General features: G+C 40.6%; 1 protein-coding gene across 1 annotated transcript in view; it reads left to right on the forward strand.

The window, feature by feature from the left end:
• LOC138968636 (PGAP2-interacting protein-like) overlaps nucleotides 1-15,972 on the forward strand; it is a 32,733-nt gene extending 16,761 nt beyond the window's left edge. The window contains exons 5-15 of the mRNA XM_070341232.1: nucleotides 681-820; nucleotides 1,534-1,770; nucleotides 3,011-3,088; nucleotides 3,901-3,980; nucleotides 5,343-5,448; nucleotides 6,105-6,240; nucleotides 6,632-6,696; nucleotides 7,546-7,687; nucleotides 8,897-9,046; nucleotides 9,493-9,648; nucleotides 10,001-15,972. Coding sequence (XP_070197333.1) covers nucleotides 681-820; nucleotides 1,534-1,770; nucleotides 3,011-3,088; nucleotides 3,901-3,980; nucleotides 5,343-5,448; nucleotides 6,105-6,240; nucleotides 6,632-6,696; nucleotides 7,546-7,687; nucleotides 8,897-9,046; nucleotides 9,493-9,648; nucleotides 10,001-10,079 — 1,369 coding nt within the window. The 3' untranslated portion in view covers nucleotides 10,080-15,972. The remainder of the gene's footprint in view (nucleotides 1-680; nucleotides 821-1,533; nucleotides 1,771-3,010; nucleotides 3,089-3,900; nucleotides 3,981-5,342; nucleotides 5,449-6,104; nucleotides 6,241-6,631; nucleotides 6,697-7,545; nucleotides 7,688-8,896; nucleotides 9,047-9,492; nucleotides 9,649-10,000) is intronic.
• The last annotated feature ends 290 nt before the right edge of the window (nucleotides 15,973-16,262 follow it).

Below are 16,262 nucleotides of genomic sequence, written 5' to 3' on the forward strand. Positions count from 1 at the left end.
TGTCATGCTTGTTTGATTGCTTCTTTACATGGGTCAGTTGCCTTTCTGTAACATAATATAGAGTGGTTGGAGTCCTCAAAAAGACGACTCAGACTGAAGTGCAGGGTAACAAATACAATCCAAAATCAGACGGTCAAACCAAACTGAGAATGCAGGTCATTATTGGCAACCACCCTGAATTTCTTTCTGCAGTGTATCTTGCACAGATAAAGTAATATAAATGATACTGACTCTTAGCATAGACCTTGTTGTGAGATCTTCAGTTGATCTTCGGTTGATATTTAAGACAGCAACAACCTAAAACACATAGTATATCTCTTACAGTCACTAATAAAATCATTAATGTATCGATTGAACATTGGATTTTCCTTCTTTGAGTCATGTGACGCCAGAGCTTGACAAAAACTCATATTTAGTCAGATAGCTGAGACTACAAAAGAGTGCGTGCTTATGTGCGTCCAGTCTTAAAAGATTAAACGATATCTAACTAAAGTTGATCGATACATAAAAATTAAATGTTATTTGTATTTTTGACCAAAATATGACATTTTACACAGATCTCAAAAGTCATTATTCACCTCAACATAGTCTCAGGGGTACACTGACTGTCTCGATCTGTGTAAAATTAAAATGTCATATTTTGGTCAAAAATACCAATAACGTATACTGTTGAATTTTAGTGCGCCAGTGTTGATTTGCCTGATGCTGGGAGTGTTTGCGTCAGAGGTTCGCGGCATTGGGCGCAGTCCTTTGTGGACCCTGTTTGGAACGGCCGCCCTTGGCATTCTCTACTACCTGCCTCGTTGGGAGGGTTACTCAGGTAAATTGCGTGTACAGTTGTACCCCATTTTCTTCTTCTTCTTCTTCTTGCAGCTATACATTGCTTTCAGGGGGAAGCATGATGGGTATTTTCGTGTTTCCATATTACCTACTGAACTCTGACATGAATTACAGGATCTTTTCCATGCGCACTTGGTCTTGTGCTTGCATGTATACATGAAGGAGGGATAAGGCACGAGCAGATCTGCACATAAGTTGACCTTGGACTTCAGAAAAATCTCCACCCTTAACCCACCAGTCACGACCAAGATTCAAACCCATGACCTTCCGCATGGGAGGCTGGTGTCTTATGCACTAGGCCACTCCGCCCCCTTTAAGTCCACTGAATTTAAGACTACTCTCCCTTTCTAATACTTTGATTTTTCATATTTTCTGTTCATAACGTCTGTAAATATACCTACATTTTTAAGGCCTGATTTTTTCAGATTTTAAGATGTCTTTAAAGGAGGTTTCCCTGTATGTGTCTTGAATAAATTGTAGCTTCAGAATGGGACAGTTTTTGACTAACTTGAGTAATCGAAATTTGGAAAGGAGAGGGAGTCTACACTGTTGAGTGGGCCTTAAAGGGGGCGTTTCCACAGTAATGAGACATGACGAAGGCGAGTCGTGTAAGCCTTTGCTTTTCTTGTTTTATTGGGTTTCAAATACTGTCATGCTATCTCTTAGTCTTACAATTTCCTTGCTTGTTTGTAGGCGGCCTGGTGCTGGCTGTCTACACAATGTCGGTGTGGCCGAGGATGGTCAACCAGGTGTCGGCGTGTCCTGCTGGACGCACCCTGGCTCTGGCCAACCTGACTTACATCGCAGAGGTGCTCTTCCTCGTCTGGACCGTGGCCTACAACTTCGTGCCTGGCGGTGTCTACACCCGCGAGCACACCGATTTGCTAATCGTTGCTGTCATGGGGCTCATTTTGCTGGGACTCAAGTCAGGTATGCTTAAAAATTGTAGAAAAAAGTAAGAGAGAACAATTACTTAAATTGGGTGGGGTTCTGCTGTGTTTGAACAAAAAAAAGAGGAACGGCCCATATTTCTGGTGAGTACATTTACCTTGTTATCTTGTTCTTGTTCTTCTCACCTACAGTCTCTTGTTCCTAATAAGTGGGGTTAATTAATTTATGGAAAACATTTGATAAATTACGATACGAAAATGTTTATTCGTCAGTCTTTAACCTTTAGCATGCCAATGGCGCCTAACAAAAGATTCCATGTGTGTAGTGGCATAATGTATAGTTGTGGGGGATTTCTGGCTGCATCTACACCCAAGAGCACACTGGCTGATCGTCACTGTCATGGCGCTAATAATTTCCAAGGTCGGTATGGAGGAGTAGAGGTTGTAGATTTTAGTCAGGGATAAATTCAACCCTCAATCTAAATGTAGTTGGTACCCCTTCACCAATACAAGGCAGAGAACCTGAATGCGAAATCATCTGGTGGTTGATGAGATGTGTGTGGGTCTCAGAAAACTGGAGGTCGTTGTTCCATCCACATCTTTGGCAGGAGGTATGAATCAACTTTGCTTTTCTCACCAAGCAGTGTGTAGGCTCTCTCTATTTTTTTTGAGTCACTTGAGAAAAAGTGACTATGTAATCGGTCAGTGTTAGTCTGTCCGGCCGGCCGTCCGGCCGGCCGGCTGTCCGGCCGGCCGTAGACACCACCTTAACGTTGGACTTTTCTCGGAAACTATCAAAGCGATCGGGCTCATATTTTGTTTAGTCGTGACCTCCAATGACCTCTACACTTTAACGATGGTTTCGTTGACCTTTGACCTTTTTCAAGGTCACAGGTCAGCGTCAAAGGAAAAATTAGACATTTTATATCTTTGACAAAGTTCATCGGATGTGATTGAAACTTTGTAGGATTATTCTTTACATCAAAGTATTTACATCTGTAGCCTTTTACGAACGTTATCAGAAAAACAAGGGAGATAACTAGCCTTTTCTGTTCGGCAACACACAACTTAACGTTGGGCTTTTCTCGGAAACTATAAAAGTGACCGGGCTCAAATTTTATGTGAACGTGACTCATTGTGTTGTGAATAGCAATTTCTTCCTGTCCATCTGATGCCTCATATAATATTCAGAACTGCGAAAGTGACTCGATCGAGCGTTTGCTCTTCTTGTTAAGACTGCGGAACACGGACTTAAAAGTTAAAACTTTTGCTCATTCCAGGTGGCAAAATACCCAGAGACTACACAGCGTTTGCTGAAATCAAGGGAATCAGCGTTCCAACAGGGCTTCACAGGGCTTGTAAGTATCGCACTACTGTCTACAGTCTGCTTTCTCCTTGTTTACAGGTAGCAGTAATGAATATGTGAAAATGTACAAGGAAACCCACTATACTGAATTTGTCCTTTTTGACTCACCTGAGCAGTGTCCGTAAGCCCCTGGAGCAATTTTTTGATTAGTGCTTTTGTGAACAAGAAACAATTAACAAGTGGCTCTATCCCATCTCCCCCCCCCTTCCCCGTCGCGATATAACCTTCGTGGTTGAAAACGATGTTAAACACCAAATAAAGAAAGAAACCAGTGTCCGTCCATATGGAAGGCCAGCCGTTTGGGGCGGTAAGAAGGGAGGGTGTCTTTGATCAGGTGGGTGGGTGTGTGTGTGTGTGTGTGTGTGTGTGTGTGTGTGTGTGTGTGTGTGTGGTGCGTGCGTTAAAGGAAAGGGAGTCTTCTATTGGGGTGTCTGAAAACGGGGGGTTCCACTGTAATGAGAAATGACAAAGCGTTTGCTTTTCTTGTTTATTTTGAAATAATTTTGTTAAAGTGGTACGAGAACGAAGAATGCTGCTAACAGCATCCAAAACTCAAATTCATTGCATCTTTCTGAAACTGGACATTTCATGCTGCTTAATACATGGGGGCCTGATAGCCAGTTTTCTTGAAATTTAAATCGAAATGTCAGGAATAAAAATGGGAAATTGTTGAATTGGGGGTTCATAAAAGGTGGGGTTGTGGGAGGAGTAGCTGTTTTGCTGAGAAATAATTATGGTTGTAAACAGGAGATGTACATGATCAGAGTTGCATTGTGTTGTTTCACACACTTTACACTGTTCCAGTGCTGGTGCTCATCGTGGTTATAGGACTGCTGGGGTTTGGATACAGATACAACCCTCACAGACACGATTTGCCCAAAAAGGTTCGAACCTTGAAACGCAAAACAACGAAAGTTTAATTTGTGGAATGTTTACTGTAGCTTGTGTATTTCAAGGCGGTACCAATTACCTGAGTTTGGGAACAAAAATGAATGTGTCCATACATTAAATGTAACGGTTTATTAACGTACAATTTGTAATGTCCAATTTTGGTTGGCTATTTCAGGTGTGATTTAGAAAGGTTTTGGACGGTTAGGGCCAGTGATGGATGGAGCATGGAAAAACAGTTTGGTCACAAATTAGATGTAACAAACTTTTAAATACCAACTGATCAGAATCGAGGAATTTCTTTTCAATGATAATTGCCTTATATTTAGAAAATTATGGGAATTCAAAAATTGATAGAAACCATTCATGAATCTTGGACTTCAGCAGTCTTTAAAGCTAACAAACAACAGATACATACAGAAACAGTAATTATAGGATGCAAAACTGTTAACCTAGCTTCAGGTGTTCAGTTTGTTCCAGAACGACATCAAGAATTGCAACTTAGTCTTGCTTAACTTTGGTTTGAAGACGTCATGCATTGTACTGCAACATTTTAAAAATCTTTTGCGAATGGGCAACATCTTTTTTTCTGTAAACAATTATACACCAACCATGGGAATTGTCCGCCGAACGGCGGATTTCCGCCGAATTTTTTTTTTTGTTCCGCCGAAAATGCAAAAGTGTCCGCCGAAAAAATAAAGGGGGGAGGCACACAAAAAAAGCATCGGTTACTTTGGCCTTTGCGCAAAAGCCCGCGAAAACTTTCCGTACTTTGTTCACGCACTGCTACCGCCCGCCTCAGTTATTGAACTTTTATGGTTGAAAGTAAACCAGATTGCACAGATTGTGTTACAAGTTACATTTTCCTGTTTGTCTCAACAGATCAATTTTTTTACAAATTTAAACCATATAATACATGTATATATTTTTTTTCTTCAAAAAAGCAAAAATTGGTACATTTTTGTACTAAAAACTCTGATTCTAAAAACAGAATTTAATGGCAAACTTGGAGCTCAGATGACACCAGATTGCACCATCTGGGTTCTTTGGATGCCCCCGGACCCCCTAGTAAGGCTAGGCGCTTCGCGCCGTCGACTTGACGCTTCGCGCCGTCGACTTGACGCTTCGCGTCTTCAGTTATAAATTTTCTGCCTTTTTTACAATTTTCAATTCCCATGCCTGATACACTAATCCAAAAACAGACAGACTGCTAACATTAATTTTGATTAATTAACTAATTATACATTAATTTTGATTGATTAACTAATTATACATTAAATAAGATGAGCAAATCCAATTTTTTAATTATAATTAAATATAATTAAATTAATTATACATTAATTTTGCTTGTTGCTTAGGACAACCCACGCCAGTTCACTGCAGGAATCTGGACGTACCACTTCGGTTACGACAACAAGGGCTGGCCCAGTCTGGAGAGATCAGCATGGCTTCTCAACAACACTGGTTTGTCACAAATTCTGCATTAAAAATGAAAAAGAAATCTGACAAATAATTATGCTTGCAAAACTGAGCCTGATGTAAACTGACTGTTCAAGGGAGGTAATTGAAGTCTGCTCACCTATTTAGATTACTTTTGTGAAGCTTGCAAGATTTCATTACAGTGGGAGAATACACTTTTTGCTCTCTTTTGATTCGACACATTGGTCTAACACCTGGCCTGTCTGTTGACTGTCCGATAGTTTTGACATGTGGGTCTTCTGACCATCCATTTTTTGTCTCCAAGTGACATTTTGACCATACATTTTTATACCAGGCTCAACTGACCTCTTGTCCTCTGAGGCAGGGAACAAGACTGTACAGTGAAACCCCCTTTTAAGACTCCCTCTCTTTTAAGACCTTGTTTTCTCAGACTTTCTGTTCATAACCTCTGTAAAATTACCCCCATTTTAAGACTCCCTCCTTTTTAAGACCTTGTTTTCTCAGACTTTCTGTTCATAACCTCTGTAAAATTACCCCCATTTTAAGACTCCCTCCTTTTTAAGACCTGTTTTTGTCAGATTTTATGGAGGTCTTAAAAGGGGGGTTCCACTGTAGTCAGTGTTGAGACTTAGCGTAGCATCTACGTCTTTTGTGCCTCACATTTCCTGCTTTTTTTTCAGGCGCTGACGTGATCACGCTGCTGGAAAGCGACGCCTCCAAGCCCTTTCTGGGAAACAACGACCTGGGTATGTGGCTTGGAGAACGTCTTGGGATGTACGTCGACTTTGGACCGTCCACTAAGGATCACACTTGGGGGTATGCTGTTTCTTCTCTGGCGTGCGTGCTTGTGCGTGTATGTGTGTGTCTGTGTTCGTGAGTGAAATTTTGACCGGTTAGTAAATAAGATGTTTTTTTGTTGCTGTTTTGTTTTGTATTATTTTATATTTATTTATTTGCCAATGTTAACTTTTGAGCTACTATTTTGAGACCAATTTCATTTAAATATGGTCCTATATTCAAAACAACCTAACTTGATTCTATGATCTTTAAAAGTTTTGCGCTGTTGGATATGCAAATGTTCAGATTGTGCGTTTTTGCACCGCTTTGCCTCATTTGTGTGTGTGATTTTCTCTATTTTTTAATACTGAAAATGTTGACAATTTAACTTGATGTTTGTTATTTATTAATTGCGGTTCCATCCTTTCAGAAACCTGATTCTGTCCAAGTACCCCATCATCAAGTCAACCCATCATCTCCTACCATCACCTCATGGTGAGTACACTTATTCTTATCTGTCTTATTACTATCACATCTATTTCAAGAGAGAAATTCAAGTTTTACGCCCTCACGGCAAAGCCATTAGGGGCATGTTCCCGGGTTTTAACCTGACTTTAGATGAGATACACAAATGTATGCGTGTTTAGGTGGTATCAGCCATCTGCACTTATGGCAGAATGACCGAGGTCTTTTACGTGCCACTGTGGTGACACGGGGGTGGGAGATGGATACCGTCTCTGGGTCTGCACATAATGTTGACCTGTGTCTGTCCCGGCCCGGATTCGAACCAGCGACCTTTCGATCACAAGTCCAGTGCTCTACCACCTGAGCTACCCGAGCCCCTAATCTATTTTTTAAAAAAATCTGTGTTATTTCCATTTATCCCATGGCATGGGAAGTAACTCCGTCAATTTCAAACTTGAAAAAATTGTAGCAAAATAACTCCAGCAAGTGTTACGAAATAATAAATGCTCAAGGAAGAGAAGTCTAAGGGATAATCCCCTGGTATCACATGCAGTCTGTCTGAAGCTTTTACTTGTGCTTTAAAGTTCTAAAATGATATTGTTTTCAGACTACCAATGTTATAGGTGTGTGAATGTTTGTGTTTGTTTGTTTGATTGTGGTGTGTGTGCGTGTGTGTGTGTGTGTGTGTGGTTTGTGTGTGCCTGCATGCATGCATATGCATGCATTCATTCGTTTGTGTGTGTTATCTTTAGGATATTATATTTCTAGCATTGGAATTGTTCAGCCCTTAAAGTTGAAGATGGCAACTAGACTTTGATATGAAAAGTGATTTTTCGATTGTTATTAATTATCATTATCTCTGATGATTGTCTTGAACAGGTGAGCTGGCCCCAGCCATCACGGCCACCATCAACATCTCGGGGGAAGCGGTTGACTTCGTAGTGACCCACATGGGCAATGACCGCGACTTTCGCGACCGCAAGCTCCAGGCGGAGTTCCTCTCTGACGAACTCAGGAAAAGGTGAACGCTCAAAACAACACATATACAACAACAACAACAACAAAAATACAAAAAAAAACCCAGATATACTGCTAATGTTCCAAAATTAAGAATAAAAAAAACAAGAATTGTAGTTATAAGAACGTTTAATCATTGACCAAACAAAAGGTTACATTTACCGTACGTTGACCCAGTGGTCTTTTAACTAGACAGACGGACAAACAGTTGTGATACAAATAATGAACTTGTCTCAAAATCGTTGATGAATTTTGAGGTAATGCATACATTACAATAACACACATACAATATAGTTACAGTGGAAGTTAACCCCCATGTTAGCAGCTAAATCAGAGAAAAGCAAGTCTTAGATAGGAAGGAGTTTAAGATGGAGGTAAACTTAGTTTTCATGAAGAAAAAACACACCATGAAAAACCAGGATTTTAAAAGCGGGTAGGTCTTGAAACAGGAGGTCTTTGAAAGGGGTTTCACTGTACCTATTCCAGCTAGTCTTGGAGGAGCAAACCCCATTGGTTACAGCTAAGACTGACTATTAGGGTTTAACGTCCTCTTAGACCAACTGGTCTATATTGGGACAGGTATTGGTAATACGCTGAAGATATGGTGTGATACTTTGATTCGAACAAGCCCGCTGTGGCTGTCTTCTTCGACACACCAGCATTGGGTTTGTCTCGTCAAAGTATCGAAATACGATCATGATAATCAGAGATGGTGCATGCGTGTCTTCATGTTTTCCAAGCCCTGAGACTTTCGCTGTGAACGTGGGATCTTTTTCGTGCGCATGTGTGCACACGGGGGTGTTCGGACACCGAAGAGAGTCTGCACAAAGTTGACTCCGAGAAATAAATCTCTCGCCGAACGTGGGGATCGAACCCACACTGATAGCGACCAACTGGCTACAAAGCCAGCGCGCTACCAACTGAGCTACGTCCCCGCCCCGGTTACAGCTACAGTGGAACAACTTAGTGTTTGCGTGTGTGTGTGTGTGTGTGTGTGAAGAGTGTTTCTATGCAGTGGGAGGTTTGCGTGTGTGTGTTCGTGTGCCTGACGTGTGAGATACGTGCCAGTGTTTTGGGGCAGTTGGATGTTTCCCAAATGGCGACCCTTTCCATAACAATCACCTGCCTATAAAGACCGCTTTCGCTCAGTCCCCTTGGGCGGTCGTTATAGTCAGGTTTGAGTGGTTCAGTGAACCGTTGACTTTATTTGCAGCGAAAACCCAGCAGTGTTTCTGGGTTACGTGACCTCTGCCCCTGGTAGCCGAGACTACCAGCAGCTCATCATCGGAGGCGGGGTCAAGGACATTGATGAGACAGATCAAGGTCGCTGGTGTGAATACATCATGTACAAAAATCTGATCAAGTGAGTGAACCTCTTGTCTGTTGTGGGTTAAGTGTGTTGTGGTTTCAATGTAAAGTTTGATTGGTATTTTCCTTTGTACCGGTACCCATTTCAGTTACTTGCTGTTCAGTAAGAGGAGGGTTTCCTTGTAGCGATATATGCGGTTGTGCTTCCAGACTGGGTTAAGCCCGTCTTTAATTGAGACCGAAATCGACTTTGTGAAGCTTCTTGTAGTCTTTAGACGGAAAACCCACGGCTACAGCGAAGTACTTCCTACCCTAGTGCGCTTTGCAAGTTTTGACATGCGAAGCTATGCCGTAGCTCTGCAACAAAGTTGCTCTTTTTGTCAGAAGAGTGCTGTTCGATTCAAGATAGACGAGGAAATAAGACTTGATTCCGAAAGGAAGAATGTGTTGATCGTCTTGAGAGGAGGGTTTCATTGCAGCCATAACTTTTTGTGCTCGCAGATTGGGGTACGCTCGCATTACTCACGCTGGACTGAGCGACACAGAGGTACAGCTTGGACGCTTTGAGGTCCCCGTGGACAAGAAATATTTCTATGACAACACTCGCGTCACTACCGACCCCGCCAAAGTGGATAGCTCCTTTCACTTCAACCCCGTGTGAGTATAATATCTCAGACATGAGTTTTTGTTAAGTGCACTTATGATTTCTATGAATTTTGAAGATCGATCCATGTTTTTTGCATGGATATAGTTTTCTGTTGGGAGAAACAGACACATAGACGCAGAAAGACACACACACGCACGGACACACACTGACATGGATTGGTGTGCACACAGAAACAGACGTGCAAGCATGTGCACATACACTCATGCACGCATGCACGCACGCACGCACACACACACTCACACACACACACACACACACACACACACACACACACACATACACACACACACACAAAACACAAAACACACCAGTTATTCATGACACCCATTGCTGTGTTTGCAGGTTTGGCAAGTATCATGTAGGCCACGGCTCTTTCAAGCAGCATGGCTTCCACATGAGTACGCCCAAGTACTTCTGGTAACGGTCTACTTCCTGCAGCCACACCTGACCACCCATCTATGCAAATGCTCAACCAAAAAAAAAAATATTTTAACTTTATTATGTTACAGGTACCATTGTAGGTACAGTGGAAACCACCTTTTAAGGACTTCAAAAGTCAGAGAAAAACAGAGCTTAAAAAGGAGGGAATCTTAAAGCGGGGAAAGTATTTTTAAAAGTGATTTCAATTAGATGCCACACTAATTGACACTGGATTATGGACTGAGTTTACGACGCTGAATTTTAGGATTAACCCTGACACTGGTGCAATTCTGTAACACGTTACATTGCCACTGGTGAATTAACAGAGAGAAAAATAGAGTAAAACGGTCATAGGTTTTCGCATCCAAGGGAGGTAATCGGAACCGATCAAACAGACTGAGCCAGTAGCGCGACATATGTTGTGACAACCAGGTGACAGTATACGTAAAGTCACATATGTTGCGACAACCAGCCTAAGGGTTAACGTACTTTCGGGACTATAATACGAATTTTGTTCCCTCAACTTTGACCCCTGCGCCCTGTTGAGCGGTATCTCCTTGTGTATGGCTGAAGAAGAGTACAGGTGTACCAGCAACGCAATGCAAATAAAAATAACAGTACCTCTGTAGTGATATGCATGCTTTGACCATGGCACAGTTTCCTCTCAGACATCAAAAGCGTCCGTCTCATAGATTAAAACTTGGTCTTCACCCATGGTCAGTGTCGGTCAGAAAGGGCAAGCAGTTTATTTCTCAGCTGAATATGTCAGTCAAAAGTCCAATCACCTATTATAATGCAGTGGCTTTAATTTCATCTTGGGGGAACAAACATATTTCCACTAAATGGGGGTAAACTTACGGAGGTTATGAACAGAAAGTCTGAGAAAACATGTTGTTGAAAGGGAGGGAGTCTTACATTGGGGTCTCCACTGTACCGTCATTATCAACACCTCATTTTGTCTGCTGTTGCTTTCATGCAGCTTTGGAGGATAATATGAATCATAAGTATTTTCAAACTTTGTTCACCTTTTTATTTGTTCCAAAACCAGTCATGATACTGAACATTGTGTCAGTTTTGGACTCCACAGTCATCAGAATTGAACCTGACAGGTGATCTTCAACATTCCAGTTTCTGTTCCCCTTCCCCAAATTAACATACACAATGAAGATCAGATCCATAGCAGCATGCAAGGACTTTGTCAAGAAAAAGAAGATAATTTGCAAGCCTCAAGTGTTTGACAGAAAAGACTGTTGATCATGTTGGATTGACGGGATGGTTTGAATCATAAAGAGATGCTGAATTTGAATGTGACCTCTTCCACCCGGAATGGATGACCCCGCAATAAGAGCCCCCCATAATGGGAGAAGCTGCACAACTCCCATTCATAACAAACGATGCTGACTTCATGCAGCGGTGACTCGCCTGGCACTAATTTCTGACCGCATACAAAGCAGCACATTTTCTTTTGTAATGATTTGCATTATACAAAGCTCCTTGTCTCTAAATGTGTTAAAGTCACAAGTAATTGCCAACACTAGCCTCGTCCATTGAGTATGACAGATGCTGAGCATTGCCAATTATGGGGTTTGCTCATTGCGGGGTTGACCATTATGAGTATAGAAGCAGTTGAATTTGACCCTGTAGCCAAAAGGAAGGCTGACCCATTATGCTGTCCTGGCAGTTTCTAAGTAAGCTGACCAATTCATTTAAAAACCCAGTTTTCTTTCAATATGTTCACTATTATTTTGATAATGATAATATTTGCTTACTAGTCATATGTTTAGATCTGAAGACCAAGTTTTTTGAAAATCAAAACAAAAACAAACACACAAATATTCAGATTTTCCCAACAGAAAAGCCTTAGTAGCCTTCAGTAAATCAGTGTCAGTTATCAAAAGTTGCAGATATCTTCATGTTAATATTTTTAAAACCAGATGACCTCAATGAAATGTTCATGCCATCCTGTTGGCTGCTCTGTATCAGAGATATTTTGCATTACAACAACTATCCTTGAAGCAAGGGAGTGTTGCTGCTCTTTCTGAGGCTTATGGAACAAAGTCAAGAACAAACTTGGTTGTCTGTGTTTTTCTTTTTTCTTAATTTTTGGCTCACGTAAGTGTAGCCTATGCGATGCTAACTTGTGTCCGTCTGTGCGTGTGTATGTGTGTGTGTATGTGATAGAAACTTTAACATTTGACTGAACACCGAAATACTAATTTTACCTGGTTATTATCCAAGCAACAGCTTCAAAGTATTGAAGCAATGATCAACATTTCGTCGGCACGTATGTAGTTAAAGTGTGTATCCAAAGAAAACGGGTGGTAGGGGGTTTTGGGGGGGTACAAACAGCTGACTGGTTTGTGTCGTGTATGGTATGTAGACCAGGTCAGGGGTCAAGGTTAGGTCAGATCGCGTGAAGGATTGTGGTATAGATACAGTTATCACCGAGCTGCAGTTCGCCGATTCGGAGAACACGCTTTCACATTGTTCGGTTTCGTAGCTCCAGAAAAATAGATAAAGAAGATACCAAAGGAGATTTCCTACAGGTTAATCTGCACAGCGTGTTTCCAGTGTCTGCGCGAGGAAGCGCTGTCGAAAGCGCTGTCGAAAGCGCAGTGTCGATCTGGCCATCTGGCAGTCGTGTCCCCGTAAGTACTAAAAAGTAGGCTACAGACAGACAGATCTAGATCTAGTGTCTCGCACTCTTGCACCGTATCACTTATGCTTACTGTTTCTTTCTTTCTTTATTTGGTGTTTAACGTCGTTTTCAACCGTTCAAGGTTATATCGCGACGGTATGCTTACTGTGTGTGTGTATGTGTGACGGAGTGATTGAGTTTGTGTTACTGTTTGTCGATTTCTTACGTGAGCCGTGAAGGCTTCGCCTCTTGTTGTGTGTGTTTTGTTTTTGTTGTTGGGATAGTGGTAGTGGTATATGATGGTAACATTTTGTTTTTGACAAACTTGCTGTGGTGCTGTTTGCAGGGAAAACCTGCTTGCATATGACAGAACAAAACAAAAACAGACAATATGAAAAATGTGTACTTTGGAAGGGGATAAGTGATCAATTTCTCTGCTGTGTCTTCACATTTTTTATTGAGTTTTTTGCTCCGGTTGGGATTTACAGTTACAGTATTAACAGGCTTTCCCACCGTGGTTCAGTACATGTACTTTTTCATGCCATGCATACCTGAAGGTCTCTGGTTCGAATCCGGGACGTGACGGACACGGGTCAACTTTATGTGCAGACCCAGAGACGGTATCCATCTCACACCCCTGTGTCACCACAGTGGCATGTAAAAGACCTCAGTCATTCTGCCATAAGTGTAGATGGCTGATACCACCTAAACACGCATACACTTGTGTATCTCATCTAAAGTCGGGTTAAAACCCAGGAACATGCCCCTAATGGCTTTGCCGTGAGGGCGTAAAACTTGAATTTCTCTCACCTGAAGCAGCGATGATTAAAATGTAAACGTTATTTCTCTACCCCCTCCCCCCTCCCACTTTTTCATTCTCCTCTCCCTTCCTACCCAGTCCTGCCTTCCTTTCCAACTCCTCAGCTATATAATGATGAAAAACCTCTCAATTGTCCCTCAAAACTGACACTTCAAATTCTTTTGTGCTCATTTATTTTTTTAGATATAATTGTTGTTGTTGTTGCTTTACCTACACAAGTCTACTGATGCAATTTGTAAAGTGCCCTTATGCTTGAAATTCTTCCCCCTGATGAATTGCAAAACTTGAGCTTTGCCCCTGAATTTGCTTTAGGATTGCATAATGCTTCATCCTATTTTTTGCTGATTTTATTGTTACCTTTTGTTTCTTTGTGAAACACTAAAAGAGACCAACACAGTTACAGATTCTCATGTCCACCAACACACACACTCACACAATACATGCACGCACGCATACACTTACGCACTCACACACACACATATTCACACACGTACACACACACACACACTCACACACACACATATTCACACACGTACACACACACACTCTCTCTCTCTCTCTCTGTGTAATACATTGTTTTGCTGAGCTAATGTATTGTTGCAAAGTATGCTTACTTTGCGTTTATCTTCATTGCTTTACACCCAATTTTGAACACTACCTTATGATCTACAATCCTTCTACATAATGCGCTTCATGTACATAAACTTATATGTTCTACCATTAATGTTTTTATGTAACCTTTTTTTTTCTTTTTTTTTCCTAGTCATAGTTATAGTAAAATAGTTTAGTCCCTCTTTAGGGCGAGGGCCAGATGCAAAAAAGCATATCTATGCTTATTCTTGTCACCCTCGAAAAATAAAGATTTGTCATTGTCATTGTCTCTCTCTCTCTCTCTCACACAAATGTTTACTATATACACAGAGATTTACTGACCTGCATGTGCCTTTACAATCATTTTTTATGTTGTTTGTAAGCATACTTACAACCATTTTCAAATAAAAGCAAAAACTCGGTCCCAGAAAATCAACAATTTTGTAGCTGAATTGGTTGAAACTACACAAACCATAGACGTTTTTAGCACGTGTGCCATATTGATATCACTTACACTGTTGCTCTGTGAGTGAGTAATATAAATAAAATACACTGTTTCTCTGTGAGTGAGTAATATAAATAGAATCTGCCTGTGTTACGGTCTTTCTTCTCATTCTTATCTGTTTCCTCTCAGTCTGTTGGTGGATGGTTGCTGAGACTTCTTGATTCAGATTTGTTGTTTTTGTTTTATTGCAAAGATTGCTTTGCATGTTAAGAGTTAATATTTTATTGAATTTGTGAGTTTGGAAAGAAGCGAATTTAGTATTTCTGTTTACACATTATATAATGACACATATAATGTGTTTGGGGTTGGAATATACATCACTCTCTTTGTTTTGCTTGAAATTGCATATTTTCTTGAAACTTTTGCACAAAAGTTTGAGCTGATTGAGTTTTAATTTTGACTTCAAAACTAAATACGTTTCAAGAAAATAAAACAAATGTGTGTGTGATGCAATTTGGTGATTTCCTTGGTTATTACAATGGTAGCCTCGTTTTAAGACTGTCAATAATCTGAAAAAATCAGGTCTTAATTAATAAGGAGAGAGTTTTAAGGACATATTAGTGTATTCAAATCCCCGGTCAGATTCATTTCAAAATTTGTGCATAGGTTCCTTCAAGCAATACGCAGACATCCATGGAAAGAAAAGGGGAGGTCACCTTATTAACATTTTTTCATGATTTTTGTCACGGAGTGGTCAGATATGACTTTCTGTAAAAAAAACCTTTGATTTAGAATGTAATCGTCATTGCAGACCTGGGAACCCATACGATTTTGCCTTATTTTGTACGCTTGATTGTGTAAAATACGATCAGTATGGTCGGTTGAAAAAAAATGCGACGAGAACAATTCTCAAGACTGGTTTTTTTCTGTCTCTTTTAATGATGAAAATAACTATAGAACTCTGCATTTAATCAATGATTACAGCCTTTGTCATTACATATTGAAAGAAGCATTATTTTAAAGGTATTGGTAAACTGTACACTTATTTTTTTGAAAACACACAAAGTTTGTTTGAGAATACTCCAAATGCAAAACAGGGGTTCCCAGGTCTGTCATTGACTTTTTTGGCCTTCCATATGATAAATGATGCATTTTATTGAGTAGACAAATGGATGGAAAGTATCAATATATTATAATCTGTCAAACCGTTTTAAAAATGCAGGAAGCGAGAAATAAGTTGGTCTAAAAGGGGGTGCTCCATTGTAGAACCTTTTGTGATTTTGAAGTTGATTTAATTTGAAAATATTGATGTTTACATTTTTATATGCGTTTCTGCTTTGAAATTGTTATCAAACTAAAAGCTTGTTAATTTGTGATGCATTAAAGAAAAATGAATGTTTTGTGGCCTTAAGTAATCTGTTTGATACGCCTGTCAGTGACAAGGTGTTTGTGTGTGTGTGTTTATGTGTATGTGTATCATATGTGTGCCGGTGAGTGTGTATGTACATGTGTTTATACGTGAGTGTGTGCGTGGGTGTGTGTGTGTCTGTCGTGTGAGCCTGTGAGTATGTGTTAGTATGTGAGTGTTTACGTGTGTATGAGTGTGTGTGTTCATGCATGCGTGTGCCTATGCATGTGAGGGTGTGTTCGTGTTAGTGTGAAGTGTGTGTGAGTGTGTTAATCTGAGAGT

This window comes from Littorina saxatilis, linkage group LG6 (assembly GCF_037325665.1).
Source record: "Littorina saxatilis isolate snail1 linkage group LG6, US_GU_Lsax_2.0, whole genome shotgun sequence".
Lineage (NCBI taxonomy): Eukaryota > Metazoa > Mollusca > Gastropoda > Littorinimorpha > Littorinidae > Littorina > Littorina saxatilis.